Genomic DNA, 20285 nt, shown 5'->3' with positions numbered 1-20285 from the left:
TTAAACCACAACTGGATAAAATAAGTCATCAAAATAAAAATAAGAAGAGAAAATTCTTCAAAATGCGTTAAAAATTAAATTATATTATGAATGTGATAAGAGCCTTTATAACGGCTCTTCACATTTCCACGATTTTTACTTTGGTCTCCAGATTTTGGAAAAAAATATTATTAACATTTTAACTTAATTAAAAAATAATTACAAACTATTAATTTTCTACTTTTTAGCACCATAATAAAAGCTTTCTTTTTAAAGGTGTTTCTTATTTTTGTTATTTTTAATATAATATTTTACTAAAAATTTAATATTTGCTTCATTTTTAAATTTCTTTGACACTATTTTGCAAATTCCGTGCTACTCAAATATTTATCTGTTGTGTTTTTCATCTCCCATATTCTTTTATTTATATTTGTATTTTTCAACAACTATCTAACCGTGACTCTTGTTTCTGAAGAAACCACCACAAAAAAAATTTCACCATATCAACTTCATGATTTGAATATAATGGTATTTCAGAATCATTATAAATATCTTCGAAACAGAAACCGCAACTAGTTATCTGCTGAAATTGAATCTGTATTACGTCAACACTTGCTCATTTAAGACATTTGTATGCGCAGTCGTGTTAGAATTCGTCATTACGCAACGACTGGACATCAACCGTTTTCTATAATTTTCATGGAAATTGATTCTTTGCGTCTGGGGATTTGCTTATAATTTCTATAACTACCATTGTGTATATTGAATGTGTTTGTTTTTTCTTCAGAAACCGGTGCTTGCAGCTGCGACTTGCCAACCCAAAATGGATGATATGGATATGATGAAGATGTAACATATCCAATACGCAAGAAGAAATTGAAAGAACAAGTACCTGACCTGATGTGGACGAAATATTCTTCTTTCATATAAAAGAAAAAAAACTATGTATTTTCAATGCTGAGTGGAGAGATTTATGTTTTATTTTTTTAATTAATTTCTATGGAATTTGAATAGATTATTTTAAAGCTTCGAAAATAAAGAATATAATTTCATATTTTAGTAAACTGTTAATGATTTTCTCATTGATGGAAATGCTTCCTATAAATCAGAATTTTAATTGTATTTTAAATTTTGTAAAGAAGTTTCAAAACTAGTTCCGAAATTTCAAGAGTTAATTTATAATGAGGCTGTAATTGTGAGAAAATTCTTAAAAAAAGTATAGAATTCTTTCTCTTTCTCTAAAGAATAGTCACTAATATTTTTTTTTCTTTTTTCCCACAAAATTCAGCAAAAATAACTCATTTATCCTCATTCTCGAATACAAAGTTTTGAGCAATAACTGAGCAAAATAATTCCAAAATTTCCAATGATGCCATTAATAACTAAATAAATTTGCATATTTAAATCATTTTCAAATAAAATGTTGCACATTAAATCATTTGCAATATAAATGGTATAAATAAATCCTTTATAATAATTCATTCACTCCATTTTATGAATTTTAAATAAGTAAACTTGTTTATGATGCAAACGATAAATAATATTTAATATCTATCAGGCTTCTTAGAGTTAGGTAATGTATTTGAAATTAGGTAATGTATTAAAAAATTCATTATGCTTTAATAGCATTATCTATTTTTAAATTAATCTTTATTTCTACTCAATATAATGCTGTTTTTAAATATCTAATTGTTTAAGTACGTAATTCATTAATAAAAAAAAAATCGTATTTTTTTTCTGCATTTTTGCCCCGTTTATATTTGTTTTGTTTAAATTTTGCTATCTAGACAGGAAATAAAACTTTTATATATAACATATTTTACATATTACAAAAATCTCACAATTAAATGCAAATTCCGTTACATATGTAATATATTGAACGATCTTTTTCTTTTAAATATGTGATGTTTATATATGCCTCATAATAATTTATCTATTTAACTTGTCCCTACTTCTTTAACCACAATTGGGAAAAACACAATTCAGTGATTAAGTTAGTATTGAAATAAACGGGAAATAATGTTTAAAATTTACATAACATAACTTCGTCTTACATTAATGTGTTAGAAACTGTATATTTAATATACTATACTGGGTGCTGATAAAATACTGTACAAACAAGTTTTATTTCACAGTAAATTGTATTATGAACTTGTATACATACATATATATGTTTAGTCACAAATTCAGAATATGTCTTCTTTGCATATTTACGCTTTCTCTCCAATGTTTCACTGTAGACCGAAATTCTTTGTTAATGATGATGTAATACAAGCCTGCAACAATAATTATGTGTTTCTTAAAAATATTTAAAACTATCTGCCTCTGGCGACCACCTGGTTCGTCAGGATAAATGGTCGATAAACTTCTTAATTAAATATTTTATGCAATTTTGTCTTAAGGACTTCTTTAGTAAAATATTTTTAAGCTTCAAATTTTGATAGACATATAATTCATGTTATTTTTGAAGACCTCAGCCATTCTGTTCATTTTACTATACATTTCTCTTGTTTTCTTTGAATACTAAAATTAAAAAAAAAAAAAAAAACATTTTGTTATTTCTAACCTTTTACCAATATAACCTAATTTCTAAACTTAAATACTGTAAAGTTTGTCATTTCTCTTCATGTTAATAGTATTTTAAATATAAATATAATTTTTTTTTTCAGATTCTTCTCAGAACTAAATAAATATATTGCTTGCTTTCTTGAAATCTGTTTTGCTAATTATGATATACTGTAAATGACAAGATAATAATTCGCATAGTGAAACGAAAATGAAAAAATATCTGTAAATTTAAAATAAACTATAAAAATTCTATCAATAACTTTGATGTTCTTCCAGAATTCTTATTTTTCGTATTATCGTTCGTGCGGCTTTTAATATTTGCTCAGAATTCATACAATTCTTGTTGGAAAATGTGCTTAACATATTTTTTTAAAAAAAGAGTTTAATATAGAAAAATTATTTATACAACAAAAAATGCTATCCTTAAAAAGATAATTTTTTGCATATTCAGTTGATGCAAAGAAATTTTTACATAATAATAGTTTCAAAAATTATGTGTAAAAACTGTTTAATTTCTAATTAAAATTTTCAAAAAAAAAATCACATTTCCACTTTCTAAAGTATATATATTCCAAGGCTGATAGTTCTAAGTCAAACGAGCAGGCTTGTAGAGCGTCAACGAACAGATATACATACACACTAACAAGCTTTAATCTTTATTATTAGTAGAGATAGTCCGTGGCCAGCTGATTTCGGCGACCAGTGGTTTGCCGGGATTAGTGATTGATTAAGATTAATGATCAATTAAATGTTTTCTGTAACTTGGTCTTAATAGTTTTATCATCAAAATTTATCTTTTATATTTCAAATATGACAAGCATATAGTTAATATTATTTTAGAAGCCTGACACCTTTCACTTCAATGGAGTATGCATTCCTCTAATTTTCGGTCTATATTCTTATACTTAAAATCATATCCGTAGGGGGCGGCACTTCAAAAATGGGGATGAGAAGTTTCTGGCATGGTGGTTGACTCTCTTGGACGTGCCTAATACAGGAGGGGTTGGGTTTTATCGAGGCCGGTGATGATCCTTAGGATTTAAATATAGTTCTCGACAGTGCTGCCCTGGTGTTCCGTTCAATTAGATTATCCGAATCCCTTTGGATGGGAGGAGTAGCTTTCATAGTTATGAAACTGTATCACAGTAAAAATCAGCAGTATTTAAATAGACATGACACATTTTTTATTTAAAATTGATTGGTTATTTGATTTAAATTGATTAAATTTCCCCCAAAAAATACAGGGTGCAAATTTCCACTCTCCAAAGTATATATGGGAATCGGTGCAGGTAAAACCGCCTGGTGTATAAAGCATTAACACAACACACACGCTCATCTTTATTAGTAATAGAGATTAGTTACCTCAGGTGATCAATATAACTGATCGGGTATATTGGTTATATTTGATATCAGATATATTATTTAGATACAACTTAATATCCATGCTTCCATCAGTCTGACATTAACACATTCTTATTTTAATTATCTTATTTAGGTTATATTTATTATGAGTGTGAACCTTTCTAATGGTGAGAAATCCCATGTCATCATATCAATATTAAAAATGTAAATGTGTGGTTCATTTATCTGATAAATTTCGCGGTATTGTCATCGTTTAATCCCCGTCAACTACAGAGTCTACAAACACTTCTTTAACTTTCAACAACGAAAAAAAACTCACGCGATCAGGTAATTGATGAAAAAATATGATTTAATGACAGGGCAACAATGTAATCGATTGTTAAAAATTGGGTAAAAAAATATTTTTTAAAAATTGCCAAAATTCAACAAAAATTCCCATGATTATTAAATTGGTATCTTTAAAAAAATTTGTTTTTAAATTTTGAAACAGAGTAAAAAAATTTTGTACGGTAATATTTTCGGAAGTTATAGGGGAAAGAGAGCAGTAAGACTAAGAGTGATTGTTTATTCGAATATTATTCAAGATTATTTAATATTAATTAATTACCACCAAATTATTGTGGAGGGCTCTAAAATATCTTAATAAAGCATCTTTAGTAAAAGAATTCAAAAACTGTAAGAAGTAAAATTGTAAGTGTTTTGCTTTTTTAAACATACATACAGAGGGAGAAGGAGAAAAAATAAATCAAACAGAGTCGCAATTAAAGTGGCTAATCAGTTATAAAACATTATTATTAGAGGTACAATATCCTCTTGAATTTGAAATAACGAGTTTAGGAATTGGAATCCACAATGGCCGATATTTCCTATTTCCAAATAGAGTCACAGTTATAAAATGCCAAACAATTTCAGCCCATCACATTCCATCACTATACATTAATCTAATATACAGTTCATCTTCTAAGTACTTCCTGCCTAGATATGATTTAAGACTCATCGTTTAATCGACTGCTTTGGGTAATTCACTCACTACTTTAAAATGCGATTTCCTCTGCTATTACACATTATAAAATGCGATGTTTTGAGTGTTTCATCAATATATTATCTAACGTTACTTAGATAGTAAAAAGACTAAAAATACTGAAGATAACATTGAATTAAATCGTGTAGTATCGCGCATGGCATTTAGCAGATATATAAGAGAGATAATCATTTGAATATCATTTATATAATGGGTTGACTATTAAAGCATACGGTGGCACAATTATATGAAAGAAGGCATTTGCATGGATCGAAAAGAGACTATATATTTTTAGCTTTAATTCATTTAATCCAGCTGGTATAAAAGAATAAAACTAAAAAGTAATAAAAATGCATAACTTAAACTTTATTAAAAAAAAATTATCTTTTTATAATTAGTGATAATGAACTGCGAAAATAAATCTGAACATTTGTCAGTAATCGGTCACTTATGGCGGATAGAAATTACTAAAATACATGTCTCATTCTTCTCAAAATTTTTACATACGGAAAAAGAACAAATCGAAATGTACTAAATGAAATTTCCTTCTGAACACAAACTATTGGCTATGGTAGCTAAGATATTTGTCCCATAATTTTATCAACTCTCATAACTCGATAGTGAGAGTTTAGCGTTACGTATTATTGCAACAGTGGATGAAGATTGAAATTGCTTACAAACAGAGGCGGCGGCAGAGATTTGCCGACAGGGAGGCAAGACTAATCCGACAGGAGGGTAAGCATATCTCTCCATTGGTCCTTCAAAATAACTCATAATAATTAATTTTACATTTAATTGTAGAAAATAAAGTATTATTTAGCTTCTTTTTTATTCAGATACTGACCCTTTCTTTCATTGTTAACAATTTGCAAAGATATTTGTAAAAAAAAAAAAAAATGTTGTTCTCAGTTTCTTTTACTGATTGTCAAAATATCGCTAATATTTGAGCTTATTTTTTATGAGACTCTTGAGATTTAATTGCATTGAGATCTAATTTTAGATAAAAATATGATTATATTTTATTCTAGGTTGTAGTAGGAACATAGATAGGAACATAAATTGCGCCAGAATGGTATGTCATTCTAAATGAACAAATGCATGTTCTTATCGTGGAATCTATATAAAATGAATGTTGAAAGAAAAAGTTTTATAAAAGAAATTTTTTTAGAAATCTAGAATAATAAATAAAAAATATTCGATGTTTTTTCCAAAAATAGATTTTTCGGCGTAGTTCCCTACCTAAAATATTTGTTAATTAAGGATTGCAACAACGAGCAGAGGTGTTTTGAATCCGAAAAGAATAAGTGCGCGTGCTCAACAATAGACAATCAACAACGTGCTTACAATAGATCGAACACGAACAATATAGAATGCTGAAAAGATACAATGTTGTTGTTTCTTAAGAAGGCTGGAGAAAATATTTTCTAAATTTATGTATAAACTTACTATTTTATGTAAGATATGAAAAATATTCTTATGAAAAATAGACTGTTTAAACGTTAGATCTCCCATGTATTTATTTTTCAATATACATTTAGGTTAAAAAACCAATTCATTTTATTAAAAAACAATTAGATCTTCAATATGAATTCCCCTATCTTCATTTTTAGGCACGCGTTCTATGTTTAAGTACATTTTTAATTCGAAGTTATTGCAAACTAACATTCCACCCAAAAAACGTGAGTTTTATCCCCTCAGTTGCATGCATTGGGTTTTCTTAACCCCTTCATATACAATGGCGAATCTGACTCGCTTATGGGATTATTGAATTTTAAATCTGAAATTAAGTGAAATTATTAAGTAATTTAAAATGTAAAAATCCCTTGAAAATGCATCATTACCTCAAATTCCCTTACATTATTCTAGGGATAAAAATAGTATTTGTCCGAAATAAGATCTGCCATCCTATTAGGAAGTTAAGTAAGTTCGTATGTCAAGGGGTTAATGTGTTATTTATGAATATTCTAAAAATAACTATTTTAATCATATTTTTATAAAGACCTTTTTATTCAAAGTCTATTAAAAATTTAGAAGCATCTGAAATTATATAGTTTTTGCAGCGAATAGTAATTGAAAGAAAAAAATAATATATAAACGATACGTTCCCGATTATATAGTCATAATATTGAATGGAGAGCCTGAAGATAGATTGTAATTTATTTATTTAACAAATTGCATACTTGGGTAAACTCTTTTAGTGTAGCTAAAAAGCTATCAAACCATAAATATTTATTTATTTTTGTCGTCAACTGCAATCGAATTTTTATTTAGTGTAATAATTGTAACCTGATAAATTATACTGCAAAAGAAAACAGATATTTTACTGTTAAATAAATTTAATTTACAATTATACAATTTACTTACTTCAGTGATTTATAATGAATTCACATAATGTGGCTACAGCAAAATAACTCTTTTTAGCATGCATATTAACAAAAGTGTCAAAAGAAAAGAGTGTTTTATTAAATTTAGTTTAGCCATTAACTAGATTTTAGTCACACTATTCTCATAGTGAAATGAATAAAATAAATTTATCAATTCGTTACTGAGGAAGTAATAATTATATAAATAAGATGACGATAAGTTTTAGAACTTGAATTTGAATGATGAATTATGGAAAACCACTCTATCGTCTTATTCATGAATAATATAAAAGCATCAATTTCTCTAATAATTCCACTGGAGGTAATCGAAGTGATGAAAACAATTTTCTTCCGTAATCTATGATAAAATTTTATCCGAAGGACAAAGATTAGCCAGGAAAAATGTAACGTCGTATTCATTGGACAGCTTATTGATTATTCTACTAAATTTAGTATAAATTAAATGCTGAGTGAACATTATGGCATTTAAATAAAATAACTGAGAATTTGAACCCATCGACAACCATTCACATTGAATTCTTAGTCGACCGATAAAAATGTTTTGACAAAATGGGACATATCTTATGTCTTATTCACATGTCGTCTTGTCGGTTAAATTGCCAAAAGTAGTGCAAATTAAAAGCTTGATGAACGACATTTGAATCAAATGTCTGAAAATCTGTGGATATATTCTTCGACATTCATCACATTCAATTCATAGTCGTTCGCCTAAAAATTACCGGCAGAATGTGATATCTTATTTACTTGTCTGATATATTGCTAAATCTAGTGTAAATTATAAGCTAAATGAACGACATTTCAATCAAATGTCTGAACACCTGCAGATTTAAAGTCTTGGGCATTCACTGCATTGAGTTCATAGTCGATCGACCAAAAATTGGCAGCAAATTGAGAATATCACCTTGTCGATATCTTATTCACTTGTTACCTTGTCGATTGTATTACCGAAAGTAGTACAAATTATAAGCTTAATGAACAACATTTGAATCAGATGTCTGAAAATCTGCGAACTTAACATCTTCGACATCCATTGCATTCAGTTCTTAGTTCTGTCTATCAAAAATTATCCTCAAAATACGGTATATTATTGTCCTACCGCCGTATTGATTATTTTGCCGAATATAGTCAAATTACTTTAACCGTTACTTGAGATACTTCGACTGTTTACAATATACTAACTAAGGTGGATTTTAAATAATCATATTCGATAATGCGCTACTCTCTACAACGGTCCTAAAATGGTGCCGATGAAACTCTCAATCTCTCACAGACGAGGGGGGGGGGACAAAAGGCTGCCGACAGGTGGGCAATTGGCCCCTTTCTACCACCGCCTCTGCTTACAAAATATCCAAAATTTGTTGAATGAGAGGGCCAGAACTAACATCTTGGAGGTTCAATCAATAAAATACTATGCTAAAAAAATTCTTCACATTTCTAGTTTCTCAGATCTTATTTTTACAATTATTAAATGTGCAGAATTACTAATCAAATTTAGATTAAATTGAATTACTATAGAAATATATAAAAAAGTTCTTTAATCTTTCATTCCCATTTTTAAAAAATGCAAATTTTAATTCCTTAGAATCCACATTCTCTTTTATTAAAAAAATATCAAATGAATTTCTAATCGCAAAGAAGTATAAACCATCCAGAATCCAAAATATTCCTATATGAGAGAAAATCGAGTAAAAATCAGGACTCTATATTTTTATTTAAAAAATGAGTTAGACCTGAAAACATTCGAAAATATTTGTATGAAATTATTTTCAGGTGGGATTTACTTTTGGTTGGGAATAATTATTTACTCTTATTAGAATTTTTTTCTACAAATTAAATCACACTACCGCTTATATGAAAGATTTTTCATGCGACCTAAATATTCAAAGGGAAAGGAAATATATTACCGAAGCGGAACAATTTTTCATGCATTACGAAACAAGTGAAAAACAATAATGCTTAATTTACTCATTTTTTATATGAAAAACGACTTTCATTATAATAGTAAATTTTTCGTTATGATAGTAAATTTAAGAAGATGAAGGATGTAAAACTCTGTTGTAACAATGAAACTGTTTCTTAGTTAGCTTTATTTAAACCTCTATGACCTTTCTGAGTGGCAACTCTATTGTAAACTACTGATTTAGTTATAACTAACATGAAACCTTTCACCTGCGTCTTTCATCTGACACTTTCTATTATATTTATAAGAATTTGGAGGAATTTATGAAGGTTTTTTTCTAAAGAATAAGAAATTTAATTCTTTAATGTCATCTGAAGAAGAAATATTGAATGGAAAAAATAAGAACTCGACTGTACATTTGATAAGTATAAAAGGTTCTCATTCGAGTAACAGAGAATTACTTAGGATTATATTAAAATAATTCCCAACAGAGAAAAAATGGTGACAAAAATGTTACTCAGAGGTTTACTTTTGGTGATCTTAGCTGGATACGCAGTAAGTTTAAATTTCATATTTTCAAGATAGTCAGATTTAGCTATCATTTAAATATTTTTAATTTTTATCCGAAATCTGCCTATTTCGAGAAGCTTTTATTCAACTTAATATATTTAAATTTTGAATGAAATTTTGTAATTATTCTTTTGTTTATTTCTTGATGTATTAGAGTTTTGAAATTTTGTATAATAGGGTGCATATACCTGATGAAAATGCAATATTATAATATTTTTAGAACTTAATTATCAACTGATCCATCGATTTTAATCAAATTTTGATTCTTGATTGATTGGAAAGTACTTATGAGAATTTTTCGAGAATCCTGCTTTTTTCAGCAAAGCCGAAGTTTTTTTTTTTTTTTTTTTTTTAAATAAAAAAACGTATATATTGACCTGGAATTTTTACCAATTATTCTTTTCTATATAATACCTACTTAAATGGAGTTCCAGAAATTTAGCTCAAGTTAAACAAAGAAATTATTATTATTATTACTACAAATTTGTACTTTTTTAAAAAATTTACCCTTGATTTCAGTAAGCTATCAATACTTTCTATAGTTTATTTTATAGATCTTTTAATTCTTGCAACTCCTGAACTCAAAATTTTCCTCTCAGGTCAATAGTTTTTCATATATTGTCACTCCCTCACCACTTTAACATTTATGTATTGCCATCATTGCCACCCCACTCCCTTAGTTTTTATTTATTGCCATTGTGGGCTACACCTCACCCCCTTATCTGGTAACATATTCGGGTGCTAACTGAAACACTCGTTTTGCACAGTTAGCTCAATAGTTTAAGTCAATAAAATTACAGTTCGTATTTTTTCCAAAATAAATAAATAAATAAAAAATAAAAAGTATAATTCGACAGGACTGTAAATGTTTCAGTTATACAAAGCAGTGTTGAATTTAGGCATTTTGCTGCTCTAAGTCATGCACGTCATGAGGTGCTCTTTTAATGACTAATTAGTTTAGTTCCACATTTTTAATTTAATCAACACGCAAATAATTTTTATTTTAATAATTTTGGGAAAACATATGTGTAATATATATTTATTTACTTTTTAATATGTATATAAAGTAATTAATTATGCCTTAACTAAAGATTTTAAAAATTCAGTGTACACACACTTACTATAATCGTAGCATTTTATAATTCACAAAATTTTTATTTCTTACAAATTTAATTATTGTATAGCTAGGTTTATAACAGTTTTTTTTTTTTTTTTTTTTTAAACCAGAAATTGGCTTCTTTTAGTTCAGCAGCCCTAGGTAGCTGTCTAGTCTGTCAAATTGGAAAACCGCCATTCATATTTCGCAGATTTAATTTGTTTATCAATTAAAAACCTGTAAATCGTTTCATTGCTCCATATTTTTTTATTATTCTAAGTGTGGTGATTGTATTTAAAGTGCATATGAAAGCTTGCGACTACATCTGGAGTCAGAGAAAAATGAATTAACCTCATTTATTGTAATGAAATCAAAAATATGTAAAGTACTTGCATTGAAGAGAAACGCTTATATAAATAGCAATTACATTAATCATTTTAAAGAGTTTTGTAAAAAAATAATTGCAATTTTAACAATAGATCTAAAATTTTTTATTAGTATTTTTGAATTCATTTGAATCTGATAAACAAGTCATTTTGGAAACATGGCTATTTTTATTTTAATTTATATTCTGTTTATGATGTGAGATTTCAAAGCTGCATTCTTTCTTACAATTTTTAATTATCATAGATGGGCGGTTGCAACTCGCAAGCAGATTGCCCAAGACATTACTGCTGCGCGAAGAAGGCTTTTGTGGAAGGTGAATTCAATTGCGTGCCCAATCGGAAGAAAAGTAAGTTACTCGTCATGTGCGTACATTCTTTCATTCTGGCATAATGGTTTCATTAGCATAAGAACTGTTTCAAATTTATCGAATAGAGTCTTTTTTTCTCATGTGAAGTATTTGCTTAAACAAATACTCTTTTTTTACTTTCTCATATGCGATGTATAGAGAAAGTCTTGTAATCGTCAAAAAATTCGAACACGAGATTTTGACGAATCTCTTCGTTTCATACATCCTGAATTTGAAAAACATATTTTTGACATCTGTTAATGAGCACAGAAACAACTCAAAAACGCTTTGAGCTAGACGGATGCAATTTGGCTTCGAATCTTTAAATTTGTAGATTTCTCTCAAATATGTAGCGAAATTCATTAAGTGCAAGTTTATCTGTCCAACTGTTCGAATATAAGTTATCTAACTACAAAACGAACAGAGTCAGGTGAATTCCATTCGTTACAATGATTTAACATCTGAAGTATAAATATCTATTAAATGCAGAATAAAATCAGTCAAAGGAATGACCGCTTATCAGTTTATATTTTCACAAGTATGTAAATGGCATAAATTAAAAACGGAATGACATAAATATAAAAAAATTGGTATGGAGTTTTGTGACTACAATTATAGCTTAAATTTTGTTTGAATCGGTTGGAAAAACACGTCTAAAGCTAAAATTCGACTTTCAGCTATTAACCAAATGCTAGGAATTAATGCCCAAAAATTCGTATTCACACGATCGGCTCAATCAAAATACTAAATTCAAGTCAAAGATCAATATTTCTTAACCCTTATTCGCCAATGCCATGCAAAACATTCGCGGTCTTATTCAAGAATCCCAGCTTTATGCTTGGAAGGGGCTGTTATTAGAGAGTACGAGAGAAACTATTTTTGGGGCTAAGCTTTCCAGTTGAAATAATAAAATACAATTTTGATGGTAAAAAGTATTCTATTATTAGTGTCTTATTATTTTAATCGATTTAGACCATATCGAATATTGGCTTTTTTTTTACCATGATAATGTTTATAAGCTGGTATATATCTGTAATTGTGACAAGTACGGTAAAAATTTGCACAAAATGCTCCATAGTGTTGGTTGTTGGATCTAAAGTATCAAATATGGTAACTAGTTATTTCTTAGATAGTAGGCTTTCACTAAGAAAGGATTTCTCAAAATTTGAATTACTTAAAAATTAATTGACATTTTAGCCTTTTTCTTATATAATTTCGGAGCATATTATACCCAGAGCTCACTTTGGACCATATTACATTTAAAAAAATAATTTATCAGTAATATTAATTTTATTTTCATACTAGTTTTTCTTTAATTTTAATAAATTTTTTAAAATATGTATTAGCATCTTTACAACAATACTTTTTATTGGTTTAGTAATTGTATTTATGAAAACACGTGTTACAACGATATTAAATGCATTTGTTTATGCGTACGTTTTCGTACTTTGTAATATTTAAAAGTAATTTTTTTTAAAAAAATAATATAGATAAATCAAATTTAAATTGTACCACACTGCGATGTTCCGAATTAGAAATTTAAATCTTATTTATTTTTTTTCTAATTTAAACATTTTTAAAACTTTTTAAATATATCAAAATAGAGAGTGAAATTTTAATTGCATGAAGAAATAGAATAAAATGAAGCATGTTTTGTATAGGTATTTATTTTAAGAATCTTTTAATATACTGCAAATCGATTATCAGTGATTAAAATGATCAAGAAAAGGGTAAATTAGAGAAATAAGACTTATCAGATTCCATATCAGTAGAAAGTATATTTATGGCAATTCGAATACAGATTTAATTACGGAATCAACTGTTTCACATGCAGCAGAAAAAAAAAAGAAAAAAAAGGATAAAATGTCTCAACAATCGCAAGAATAATGTTCTCTTATATGACCAGAACATCACTTGCGTTGGCTCCATTAAATTATTGTATCAATTCGGAAAGATTCATATATTGATATGTGGAGCTCCGAGCTATTTAAACTCAAATAAACAAACGAAATAGTCTCTTCAAAACTTTCTTAATAATTCTTTAAAACAGTGTAATCTTTTCTCGTAAAATTTTGGAACATGATCGAAGTCTTAGACGCCAAGAATGTTTAGATTTTCATTTTCAGAGTCCCATATGTGAGTGTTTTGTGCTTCATAATATAGTGATAAAATCCAAATATATATTTTGGGTAACAATTATTTTTTTGAATTTTAAAGTAATACAAAAATGCTTTTTGCACAAAAATATGGTTTAAAATTATTGAGGAATTTTGATTAATTATTTAATTAAGTGTTTAATTCGAATTTTGAAAAATCCTTTCATAATAAACACTTACTACTCAAGGAGTAACCATGTGCTAAATTTGGAAACCTCTCAGTGTATCTATTTGTTTTGTAGAACGTGTTGCACGATTCTTGCTTAGTCGCAAAACGCAATTTATAGAAAGTAAGCAGATATGAATATAATCGATACAGATATAAATATTTTTATGTTAAAAATATTCTATAAGATTTGTGCATCTATAACTTGAAGTTTTCCCCTCATCGTTCTTTAATTATTGCACTCAAATATTCATATTTTTCATTGCAGACGAGTTGTGCTTGAATGGAGGAGAAGACGAAGTGTTGTATGATGGGAAGTTCGACATCACGTGTCCTTGTGACGAAGGGCTGCAATGCATTAAGTTCACCTATCCCGATGGTCAAGGAGTAAGTATTTGATAGTCTATTTGGAAAATACAATAAATAAAGAGTAGTAAAGGCACATGAATAGTTCATTAAAAGACTACCAATTACAATTAAAATTGAGATAAAACTGCTTTCTTAAATCATTACAGAAAGACCCCGAAATATTTTCACATACTTCTTAATAAAGGTGTAAACTCGCCCCGTCTTAATACCACCTGTATTTGGAATTTTATTTTCAGAGTTCAATACATGAGTGTTCTAGGCTTCTTAGTATTGCGAAGGAAATTGAATATGTAATTTGAAAGGTTTTTTTTTTTTTTCTACCGAATGAAATCCAAAATTTGATACACAGACACAATTGCAGTAACAATTTGGATCACATTCCAAATTTCATTTATCTAAATCATTCCTTATTACTTTTACTTTCATGCAAATATACTGACCAAGAAATGGTCAGTTTTTTGACAAATTTGGTTCAAAATTTGATATGTTCACAAAAGTCTTGACACTTTTTTGTGCATACGAAGGAAGGTCAGTAAAAAAGATGTGCGAAGAAACTAGCAGAAGATCAACCATTTGCCCAATTTGGTTCAAAATTTAACATGGAACTGTACTTTAAACATTAATTCTGTGTACCAAATTTATCTATGTATTTCTCTATATTTTCTTATTATCGTGTTCACCTCTTCTCAGATATATCAAATTCTTTTGAATAGAGTTGTTCAGAATTGGATTTCCATGAAATTTTTGAGCTAAAGGGATAAAATTTGGTGCAATTTTTATCCCTCTCGCTTTATCTTGTTCGCAAGCAGACTAACATAATTCCAAAAATGTGTTTTTATAATTCAGGAAAATCTAAAACATGGAGATTCATCAAAATTTTGAATTCGATTTTTATGATAATTACAATATTTTCTTTTTGTATACTTTATGTATAAGCAAGTAAAAAACGTAATTCCATATTTTTCTGAAATTTATTATTGCATAATGAATTATATGCTAATTAATTACGAATGTCTGAGAAAGTATGTATGTATATTATAAATGGTCTGTAATATAGCGATTTTCAGTTTATTCAACGTTATAAGAAGACACAGACGTTGTTACAACTGAAGGTAATTACATGTTCTGATACCAACCACAATTTCGAGCTTATTGCTTTCAGATCATCTTGATTATGTATAAATTCAGCAAATCAACTATTAATAATTGATTATATTATTCACTATAAAATTGGCAGAAACTCTATTGTAGTTTATAAGCCTTATGTAAGTATCCAAGTTGTGTGAGAAATTGCGTTTTTAAACATTTAATTACTATCCTTGATTTATAATCAAATTCAAGTATTTTATAACAAATAGTCCTTGTATAAATCTTTATATGGACTAAATAAGTATCACTGCAAATTTTATAATACTCATTAAATCACGCATGTGCTTTTCTTTTCTTTTTTATATAGGGATTTGTATCGAAGGGTGTACCAACATGTCGCAACTTGACTGAAGACCGTATATTAATGAGACGGAAGGTGCTCCAGAGACAACTTTCTAACTCTAAGGCAGATGCAGGTGCAAGCTCTTTCGGACAACGACGTAAATAACATGTACCTTATCCTGATCACACATACTTCACAAGTGACAGCAGCATGCCCCTTTAAAACAGTATTTTTAAAATTGTACTTGTAAAATTACCAATAAAAGTCTGTCTCTGTGAACTGTTTTGATTTTTAATCTAAAAACCTTATCCTGATCCCGGGATTAAAATCGTTTTTCGATGACTATAGAATTGCTTTTCAATACTGAGAACGATGTTTAGATGGTTATAGCCATCGTTCTTTTCAACACCAGTTTAAATCATGCTTTGCCAATAATGAACCAATATTATCCAATTCTAAATGTGGTAAATTTAATTCCAAAAGATGTTTAATATAAGGAAAATGCTATCAATTTTGATCGGAAATAACGCAAAAGGTAATTTATAATTTATAAAAATGGATTTATTTTTGTATTGTCTGAATATTCAATACCCTTTCACGATTGGCAAACTCCATTTGAATGATAAAATATAACAGTAATAATCTTCATAAATACATAGCTCAATGTACCGAAAGATTTCTAAAAACCCGTTTGAAAATTTTTAGAAATTTATTGCTAATTCCAAGTTAAAGCTTTAATAAATTATGTTACAAATTCTAAATTTTGGAGTATCGATATTTTCCTATTAAAAATCATTTTCCTTCATGAAGTAATTAAGTTTTAAAATTAGAGTCGAAATGTTAACTGTAACTGAAAAATAGAATAGTGGAATTTTCCAGTAGTATTTAAATATTATTCAATATTTTGGAAATGTTGAATATTATTATGAATAGCGAGAACATATACCGATGCACTGATACAGTAAATATCTGGCACAAAAAAGATTCGTTATAGTTTAACAATTCATTTAATTTGAGATTCTATTCCAAAAATATAACTGGAGCAATTTTTCATTAAAAGTCGAATATTGAATAATATAGGGAAAATAATATTTCAAAATCTACATTGAACAACGTTGAAAAATATTGTGAAAACCATATTGTAAATTCTACATTAATCAACGTTGTGATGACATTACAGTAAATTATGCATTAAAAAACACCGTATAACAATTTATTATTCAGTTTTACGTGCTTTACCTGAAGTGATAGGACAACCCGGATGCACTTTTTGAAATGTTAATTTTGAAAATTTGTTGATTTCTCAATTCTTTGTACTGATTTGACAATCGTTCCGATTTTCAATAAAGTGTCCTAGCTCGCCCTTCATTTGGTAAAAGTAAAACAAATTAATGTTAGAAAATGTAAGCAAAAATAAATAAAGGAAATCAATAAAGTAAAATAATAATAATAATAATAAATTACGCACAGGTATAAAAGCTTTTGCTTTTGTAATTTTTTTTATCCAATTTTTATTATAAGTTGAACATGTCAAAATTTTTATATTTAAGAATACTATCAAGAACTTCAGTGAGCAATCATTATTTTACAGTGAAATTCGCTTTCACTTTTTCTAATATTAAAGTTTTAATTTTCATTAACAAACTATAAGTTTCGGGAAATTAATAATTTTTTTCATTCCCTATATATTTAAAAGCAATTAGTTTTGAAATCAACTTCAGAGCCGAATTATTAAATAGGCAAGTACGCAGCCACTTAGGAACCCAATAACTTTGAATTCCTGTCCTTTAAGTAGTATTTAAACTGTATTATTAATATTATAATTATATATATACTAGCCGTCTTTGGCGACCAGCCGGTTCACCGATCTTAATGCTCCTTAAAATTTCAATTTACATATAAATATTTTGTGTTTTCAATTGCTTCTTCATCAAAATATTTTAAGCTTCAAATTTTGATAGTTATATAATTCACTCATACTTTTAAAACGACCTTGAGCCATAATGTACTCTCTCTCTCTCTAATTTTCAATCAGCGCCCGTAAAATTAAAGTGGCAATGATTAAACTGCAATCAATATAAAAAACATTTTTTACTGAAACCACGAATTTTTTAAAAAAATATGAGTACTGAAAACAAAATCGTTCAGTATTTAAGTCATACGTGCACTAAAAAATAATTTTCATAATTTATGTAGTATCTTAAGAATTATTCTACAAAGATTCATCATAAAATTCAGCTTTTAGTATTATTTTCAAAAGGATTTAAATATATATTTTTAATTTTGTTTTTGTCTATAAATATACTTTTAAAAGTTATGAAATCGAAATTTTATACAGTTCTTTGGTCCTAAGGGATCATATTCTCGAAATATTCTTGACACTGCAACTTTTAAATAAGTAGATGATCCATCTTTTGCTGTCAGATATGATCGATTTATGAAGTTTTGAATAGAACAATCAAAATTTTCATAATCCTAGGCCAATAAGTCTTGAGAAACCCTGGGAGCTGATTGAGATATCATCTTTGAGACGGTCGATGAAGTGGTGTAAAATCACCTATTTTTATTAAATAGTGATATTTAAATATTCATAAATAAGTCAGTTTTAGAGACTAATTTAGTTGATTGGAAAGCAACTGTTTTTATTTTAAATATTTGTATCTAAAGAATATTTTGTTAAATATTTTTGAGGATCACAGAGCAGTGGATCTAGATAAATATTCGTCATTATTAGAGTATTTATAGATTCAAGTTATATAAAATATAATTGTTTACTTCATATAGACAATTTTACTACATGCAATTATATTATGAAAGGTTTACAAATTAGCCGTTGGGCATTGAATTGAAAGGATATATATTAAATCATGTTTACCTTAAGTAAAACTGATTTATGGAATTCATAATGTAGGTATTGTAAAAGATCATAGAAATCTTTACTTTGCACTTACTTTTTATAAAATATCCCATTTCATTCCATGCAGACACATGCTGTAAATTACATTTTTGTATGTTTAATTTGTAATAACAATTTATTTATTTTTTTAAATTTAAGCTTTTGTCAATATGATAGCAAAATGTTGATAAAAGCTAATAATTAGATAATTTTTCCTATGCACGCGTAACGTGCTCGTGCAAGTTAAATTTTATTTTTATTTTGTGCAAAATATAGAGTTGAAAAATATGGTTAAAATATATCTTTCAAAATTCGTTAAAAATAAGAAATTAATTTATAGGTTAAAGCATTGGTATCATTAAAATGATGATTTTTTGAACTTTAACTTGATGCAAAAATCAATTTTGTGCTGTAATATTTTCCGAACTTATAGCGGAAAAACACCGAAATTTTGATTGATTTTTAATTAATTAAAATTAGAATAAAATTTTTTTTAAAATTACTCTGAGGTGCACATATTTGGTCTCCAAGAAATAAACATGCCAAATTTGGCAGCTGTAGGTAAAACGGTATGGTCGGTAGAGCGCCAACACAGACACACAAACACATTGAGCTTTATTAACAACGGGTTAATTATTTGGATATAGTTCATAAAAAAATACTAAAATCGCGATTAAAAAATGGGGGTGGGGTGGGGGCAGGAGGATGAAAATTTGGGGTTGCAGGTATTTTTTTAATGCCAAATAAAAATACAAAATTTTTTTTAAAAAATTCTGGATAGGGACACCCTAATTACCTAGCGTTATGAAATATATTTTACAACCTATTCTCATACCTACTAAATACACATAAACAAATTTCATAAAAATCGGTCGAGCCGTTTCGGAGGAGTATGAACACAAACACCGTGATACGATATATATATATATATATTTGCTATTTTGTTTATATTTTAAATTTTAATATACTTTTTTTTTCAATTACAAAAAAAAAAAATGTTTTTTTTTTTTTTTAATCAAGACATTGATATCACCACTATGTTAACTACCAGCAATTAAGTAATTTATTTTAATTTGTCAAGATTTACTACTTAAAATTTTGTAGAGATAAATTAAAGCTAAAATATATATAATTTTGAAAGTTGGAGGAAAAGGAAACACGAAACCAGAGCTATATTACCAAAAGCTCTTCAGGGAGCTTTATTCTGACCTGATCTACTTTCATAGTTTAATATCAAAGTAAATTTTATTTACTAGTAAAATCGCTTTCTTTAAATCATTAAAGAAAGCTTTAAATCACTTTCCTAATTCGATTTAATCTACGTGCATAGCATTCCCATCCTATCAAAGAAGCAATTACTTTAATTAGAAATCATAGTTTAAGATCTAGATTGCCCAAAGGATAAGATACTCTTAACAAACTGAAGGGTCACGATTTTGAATCTCAAGGTACGCGAAAAACAGAAATATTACAAATTTAGGTTAAAACATTTTAATATTTTTTTCTCCGTACTCTAATAAATAACTAGAATGAATTCTGAGAATATGTTTAGCATTGGAAACTAACTTGGTAAAGGCTGAAAAACCTATATTGTACCATTTTGGAATCCAGTATTGGTCAATATAGAAAACCCCCATATATAACAAAATAAAA

General features: G+C 27.8%; 1 protein-coding gene across 1 annotated transcript; it reads left to right on the top strand.

Annotated features, from left to right (window-relative positions):
• Positions 1 to 9641: 9641 nt before the first annotated feature.
• LOC129969571 (venom protein 164-like) lies at positions 9642 to 16015 on the top strand. The gene is made up of 4 exons (XM_056084202.1): positions 9642 to 9769; positions 11511 to 11613; positions 14204 to 14322; positions 15761 to 16015. The coding sequence occupies exons 1-4, from the start codon at positions 9713 to 9715 to the stop codon at positions 15899 to 15901; spliced, it is 420 nt and encodes a 139-aa protein (XP_055940177.1). The 5' UTR covers positions 9642 to 9712; the 3' UTR covers positions 15902 to 16015.
• Positions 16016 to 20285: the final 4270 nt, after the last annotated feature.

Source organism: Argiope bruennichi, chromosome 5, assembly GCF_947563725.1.
Source record: "Argiope bruennichi chromosome 5, qqArgBrue1.1, whole genome shotgun sequence".
Classification (NCBI taxonomy): domain Eukaryota; kingdom Metazoa; phylum Arthropoda; class Arachnida; order Araneae; family Araneidae; genus Argiope; species Argiope bruennichi.
Note: the sequence above shows the minus strand (reverse complement) of the source record. Positions and strands in the feature narration are given on the sequence as shown.